A 6,319-nucleotide genomic window follows, 5' to 3' on the forward strand; every position below is an offset into this window, starting at 1 on the left:
CCACAGGGTCCTTGCAGGTACAGAGCTGTTCACTGTGCTAGTCTGATGTGCAAATGGGAACGTAAGCAAATGCACGCAGATTCTTTTATATTCTCCTGGGGCACAAAGCTTTAGCACCAGTACTGAAATCCATGGCTTTTCATAGCAAAAGACACACTGGGCAAAGTCTATGGATATTGTGTAGTTGAGCAGGTGCTTAGCATCCATCCGGACTACAGCTGTTTTCCTCCTATGTTTGTTCCATATGCAGATGTTGCTATGAGGAAAGGAGTCAGAAATGACTGATGTGGAGCCTGTGGTCACAGATTTTGCAGCCTCGGGACGGGCAGGCCGCCGGAACGCCTTGCCAGACATTCTGGGCTCTCCTGCTGGTGCTGGGACTTCAGACCTGCCACACAAACTGGCTGAGCTCTCCGTTTCAGAAGGTAATAGCTGCACATTCAAGAAAAGGACATTTTTATGCAGTTGTCCTTTGCTTTCTCCTTAAGGCTTCTACCACCATGCAGTTTCCCTGTCAATACTAATTTTTCTTTCTTTATTTAGGATTAAATTCAACCTTCCAAAGCATTTAACACTTGTATCTTCTGATGAGACAAGTTAATTTTAACCCAGACTAAGTCTGCCATATCCACCCACAGATCTGGTGTTCAGCAGCCTGGGGAAAGGTGTTTGGAACAGAGTTCCAGTTCCCCTGAGGAAGGGCAAGCTCAGTTGCATTGCTGGGCAGCTTGGATGACCATCACTTGAGCTACAAATTAGGGTCCACTGCTGCACTGAGATAATTTAGCAGAAGACAGCAAGTTGTGCTGCTAATCCAATTATAGCTATCCTAACTCAGGCATATATATTAAGAGCAGGGCTTACAGTGATCTACTCCTGCTAGTAGGCTATCAACTTTGCTATCTGAGACCAGTGTCCTATTTTGCCATGCCTTTTAATTTGATCATGTGCTCTGTTGATTTAGCACAGGTCTAATCAACACCAGCTTTACATTTGAGTTCTTTTTACTTTCTGGGGGATTTCAGGGAGAAATGCAGATTCAGAAAAATTTGGTTTCTAATGTCTGTGAAATGAGAATTACAGGTTGGCCCTGCGCATGGGTTGTCCCTACTTGTTCAGGTTCTATTATTTGGCAGTAACTTTTTCTTTTCATGCCCATCACTGTTGTCACTGTAAGAAATGCCACAACTGGTGGTCCCACATCCAGCAGGAGCAATGGTGTGGGTGCAGCACACTGGGAGGTAGGCCTCCTGAGGAACAGAAGGTCCATGACTCCAAACTGAAGTAGATTATAGGAGGGATTCCCAGGCTCTAAGGATGTATCTCCTGCTTGTACATCGCCCAAAGCAGTTACAGTACGTTGTATAGACTCCTAAAGCTCCATGAAGGCTGGAGCAGGGGACACCAATTCCTTTGATTAGAAGTCATTCTTGCTTTGGTGATTTTGTTTATATTCATTTATGTGAGGTTCTGTAATCTAAACCAAACATGGGCCGCTGCTGGGCAGGTAGAATGAACATTTCCAGGAGGAGTGAGAAGGGACTGAATGACCACATCCTGGCTTGGACCTCGGAAAGAGAGGAAAGTAAGAACCTGAACGGGTGCTGGAAGGTGGCATTACTTTTGCAAACAGAAAGCACAAAGATTTCTGAAGGAGAGAAGGTGGACATGAAGAAAAAAAAGGAAAGACAACAAGGTCAGATACACTCAGGCTGCAGGGCAGTAGTGAGGGGAACTGGGAGAATCTGGAAGAGCAGGTGGGAAGGACAGTGGGCACTGTATTAGAGTACATTCAAAATAAAGCTGGAAAACCTGTGAGTGCAGTTAAAACTCCTTTGTTTCGAGGAGAAATTTTTCCCTAGGGATATGAAAAGTATGTCCCTACAGATTTTCTCCTTCTGGTGTATGTGACTGAAGCGCTGGGAATCTATTGTAAAGTACAGGCAGTTACTAAACATTTAATGCTTTGATTTTCAAATACTATGTTAGGTTTTTAAAAATTCCAAATGGCTCTTCTGCCTGGCACAGTCAGGCTCCAGCAGGAGAGAACTGTTTCCCTTATCAAAAGGGAGGTAGACTGAAATTTGTATTGTTACTAGTGTCAGGAGCTGTGAAAGTGAAATGACCAGTCCCACCCACTGAAATATTAATTGGTACATTATGTGTAACTAGCCTTTGTATGGTTTAGAGCAGTGAACCTTGAGGGAGATGCACCATGTTAAACAAGGCATGAAAGGATACAACAGCTGTAGATAAGTTCCTTATGTTTGTTTCATTTTGGCCTCTGGAAATTTTAGTAGTTGGAAAGAATATACTTCTTAAAGCGTACAGAAATTCTCTTTTTATATCTTTTTTTTCCCCCCTGGATAAAAATAAACATGAAAGAATGAAAGGCTTCTTAAAAGAAATGTTACAGCACAGCATAAAATAAGTGCTTAGCCCTCCAGACAGAATAATCCTCCTGTCCTGCTGCCCATTGAATTCATTAAGAAGAAGAAATGAAACACAGCTACATTAGTTTTAGCAAAATGTACTGATGCTTTCTTACAAATACAAGAACCAGCACTGTCAGGATTTGAAGAACAATTAAGAGCATGGATGTCATTGACTTACAGCCGTGCCAGCGTATGCCTGGAAGGAGCAGTTTCTGTTATCAGCAGTTTGCAGCAGTGATAGTATGAAATTAATACAGGATACAGTTTGGTCCACTCTTACTGCTTGTGTCCTTTTTGAGATTGGACATTCCATGAGTATCAGATGGGAATTACAGCCTCATTGTATGGTAAGTTAAACTTATGATGAGACAGCAAACAAAACGAGGAAAATTCATCAAAATGGAAAGAAAGTTTGGAAATTCAAATGCTGTGACAGGGGAAGAGTTTGTGAAATGTTTGGGGCTCTAACAAGTATCTCTTTTTGCCTGTTTCTGGCTTTAACAAGAAGTTGTTAAAAAAAATGAAAGCCATTTCCAGCTCAGAACAAAGAAGTTAGATAAATGAGTGGAGAAGGTGGAACATGTGGCTATATAAAGTATGCCCTATTTTTTTTTTTCTATTCTGAAAGATTCAATGAAGAGTATGGAAAACAGCGAAGAGGACTCCTTCCGTCTTGCTTCAGATTTAGCTGATGCTCATTGGATCATACATTTCCTCTCTTTCTAAAATGCTGTTGGCTACTGTCGTAGTCAAAGGTCAGGAACAGGATGTGCTAATACCTTTTGTCTGGCTTAGAGGAGAAAAGAGACGGCTTTATTCTTTATGAATATACAGGGGTGGTAGCTGTGTGATATAAATTTCCATATACTCTGCAAGCAGTACCGAATTAATGTTCTCATGAGATGGACAGGAGAGATTTTGGCATCAGCTGGTCATCTCAGAGCCTAACTCTGAAATGAAGTCCATCTCTATCCTGTCTGATCATCCTCTGATGGTGCATAAGTTTTGAAGGGCTGAGACTTTCCATAGGTGATCTGGCTGGGAGGCCATACTGGTGATCCAAAGTTAAGCTATTGATTGGCGTCACTGGCGATCCAAAGGCTGATGAGGAGTCTGCAAGAAGTTTGAGAGCAAAGAGGCTACATACACTGGCCTCCCAAATTTGGTAAACTGCCTTAGTGCACCACTCTGCCAATAACCTTTATTGTTTGCTGAATTTTTTCTAGGTGACTGTGTAACTATCTTGATATACTCAGCAGCTTAGCACCTGTTGCACACCTAAGTGCTACCAACTATGAGATTAGATTTCCTCTAACAAACTGTTTCCTCTACCCTGTAAGACTCCAGCCCCACACAGAAACAGCCAATAGAGGCGATTGCTCTGTCTCACTTCCCTCAGCAGTGCTGTGCTCTGTAATGCTGAAAGGTGTCAAATAACTCAGTTCTCAGTTTACTAGTATAAAACTCCGAGGCCTCCGAATCTCTGAGCAGACTTACAATATCGAGTGATTTCTGCCATGAGCTTTAGCTGATGAATTGTGTACACCATGATGTATTTGCTGTGATATGGAGAGACCAAGATACAAAACTCTTTTGGATAGTTGTGATATTTGACAGCAAGTCTCCAGGGCAAATAGCTGAAAATGTACCCCTTAGATTATGACTGTGTCCTGGGTTCGGCCAGGGTAGAGTTAAATTTCACAAGAATCTGGGAGGGCGCAGACCAGGACAGCTGACCCGAAGTAGCCGAGGGGATATTCAATATATTCAATACCGTATGACATCATACTCAGTATGTCACTCAGGGAACCGGTGGGGCTGGGAGGAGGGGGATGAGGGATGAGGGATCACAGCCTGGGAGCAGTCAGAGCTTCAGTATCTAGGTGGTGAGCAGCTGCATTGTGCATCACACACTTTATACGTTCTTTTATTAGCTTGTATTGTTACTTCTCTCTGTGTGTTGGCCCACTAAACTGTTCTTACTCAACCCACAAGGTTCTACCTCCTTCTTCCAATTCTCCTCCCCTTCCCACTGGTGAGAGAGCAGCCACATGGAGCTTAGTTGCCACCAGGGCTTACACCATGAGAGACCAAGTGGAATATGGTACAGCCAGATATGATGAGCAGACCTCTTCTTGCCCCCAAAAGCTATGGGCTTGCTTGGATTTGGGTATACAAACTGTTCTGTTAGCACTGGTAATGCCATTTGTGACTTGAAGGTAGTTTGAAAATGATTATGCTTTGCAAGGAAGTTGAGGCAAGAGTACTTGTTTATCCATGAGAGAATTTGAGCATCTAAAGCAACAGAGTTAAACTCTTCATCTGATGACCATGCACACTGAGAAACTTTTCCTTATATTAGTCATGTAGGCATTCAACTCTTAATTTAAGGAAGAGTGAACTTCCAAATCAGAGTAACAAAAAAATCCCCTCATCTTGTGAAGACAGGGTGAATTCTTCTAGGTATTTCCAGGCAAAGAAGGCCAGCCAGGTAACTGACATGATCATAACTGTAACGTTATCTACCTGAAATCAAGCAATGCTCAGAAGAATACAACATTCAAATTTGACTTTAGAAATGACCCAGAAAAAAAAGAAAAATGATAATAAGTTATCCCAAATCTGTTTCTTACAACCAAATGCACATTGATCGACCTGTGCAAGGAGCAGGCAAATCAATACCAATAGGCAATTTCTTTTGGTAATTATGTGGTAATAAACAGCCAATCCAGAGATGATCAGTGAACCCAGGTATTTGACTGCATAAAAGAAGCCGTGAGAATGTGTGATATAAATGTTTAATTCTGTCTTATTTTTAGATGAAGGAGCAGAGGGTGGAGAAGTGCCATCATCCAAAGCCTTGCTGGAAAGTCAAGAGGCAGAAGGGAAAAGCAATGATTCCTAACACCTAAAGACTCCTGGATTAATGAAACTCATCGACAGACTTTCCAGTTTCCCTGTGTGACCCCTTCTGAAGCGTGGTAGCAGCTGTAGCAGTACAGACAAGATTTTGCAGCACACTTGTACCTAGATGACATTAATGTGGAACTGCTGTTTTTTCTACTGTCGTCCTTCAGAGCCAACGTTCTACACATCCAAATGGGAACAGAACTAAAGAATTTATCTCTTGTTTTGGGTTTTCTCATACTTACAGTATCCATCCTAACTAATATTCTTTGCCCGTTTCAGTTAATACACCTAGCAAATGTACCACCAACTACTGATAGCTTAAAAATAAAAATCCTGTTTCCTGATTTCCCAGAATAGCTTCTTTCTTGCTGACACAGAGGTGTATGCACTCTCCCCACTGTAAGATGATATTAAATATATACTAGAGTACAGACATTATTGGTAATTTATCTCCTGAGACTTTTGTTCTCATTAGGCATATGTAGATGGGTGTGAGAGGAAAATATCAAACATTTTTTCTCTCCTCTTGTCTCCAAAAAGTTTTGTAAAATACTTAAACACCAATGTTTGCTTTCAAACTCTACTTGATTATGGCAGATCATCTCAGTTCTCATATTCTTATCAGTCTTGCCACTTCTGTCATTTCTATCTTCAGGCTGAATATGTATATTGTAAAATGAATATTGTAGCTGTTCATGTGTATCTAAAATAACGTAGCCATATTTGTAAGTGATTAAAATTGTTTAATCTCACTGTGGAAATGAAATAGCTGTCATCTTTTCTGTTGATTCCTTGATATTTCTCCTGTATGACAAGACTTAAAACCCCATAATACATATTTCTTTTATTTCATCTGTTTTTTGCTTTGTTGTTTTCTGACAGTGAAGGTGTTTCAATCGCTGTGATTTTTATGAAGATTTTTAAGCAAAGTTTTTTCTCTGCTGAATGGAATTGTTTTGTTATGGAGGTCACAC

General features: G+C 41.1%; 1 protein-coding gene across 1 annotated transcript; it reads left to right on the forward strand.

Annotated features, from left to right (window-relative positions):
• Positions 1 to 277: 277 nt before the first annotated feature.
• On the forward strand, positions 278 to 5,340 carry PKIB (protein kinase (cAMP-dependent, catalytic) inhibitor beta). Its single transcript, XM_008947774.1, has 2 exons — positions 278 to 425; positions 5,255 to 5,340. The coding sequence occupies exons 1-2, from the start codon at positions 278 to 280 to the stop codon at positions 5,338 to 5,340; spliced, it is 234 nt and encodes a 77-aa protein (XP_008946022.1).
• The last annotated feature ends 979 nt before the right edge of the window (positions 5,341 to 6,319 follow it).

The sequence above is a fragment of the Merops nubicus genome, unplaced genomic scaffold (assembly GCF_000691845.1).
Source record: "Merops nubicus isolate BGI_N331 unplaced genomic scaffold, ASM69184v1 scaffold15549, whole genome shotgun sequence".
Taxonomy (NCBI): Eukaryota; Metazoa; Chordata; class Aves; order Coraciiformes; family Meropidae; genus Merops; species Merops nubicus.

What these genes read in the sequence shown, in the direction of transcription:
- PKIB (XM_008947774.1), top strand. Translation starts at nt 278, where the DNA reads ATGACTGATGTGGAGCCTGTGGTCACAGATTTTGCAGCCTCGGGACGG. An exon ending in TGAGCTCTCCGTTTCAGAAG is followed by an intron (nt 426 to 5,254) that starts GTAATAGCTGCA and finishes TCTTATTTTTAG; the next exon opens with ATGAAGGAGCAGAGGGTGGA.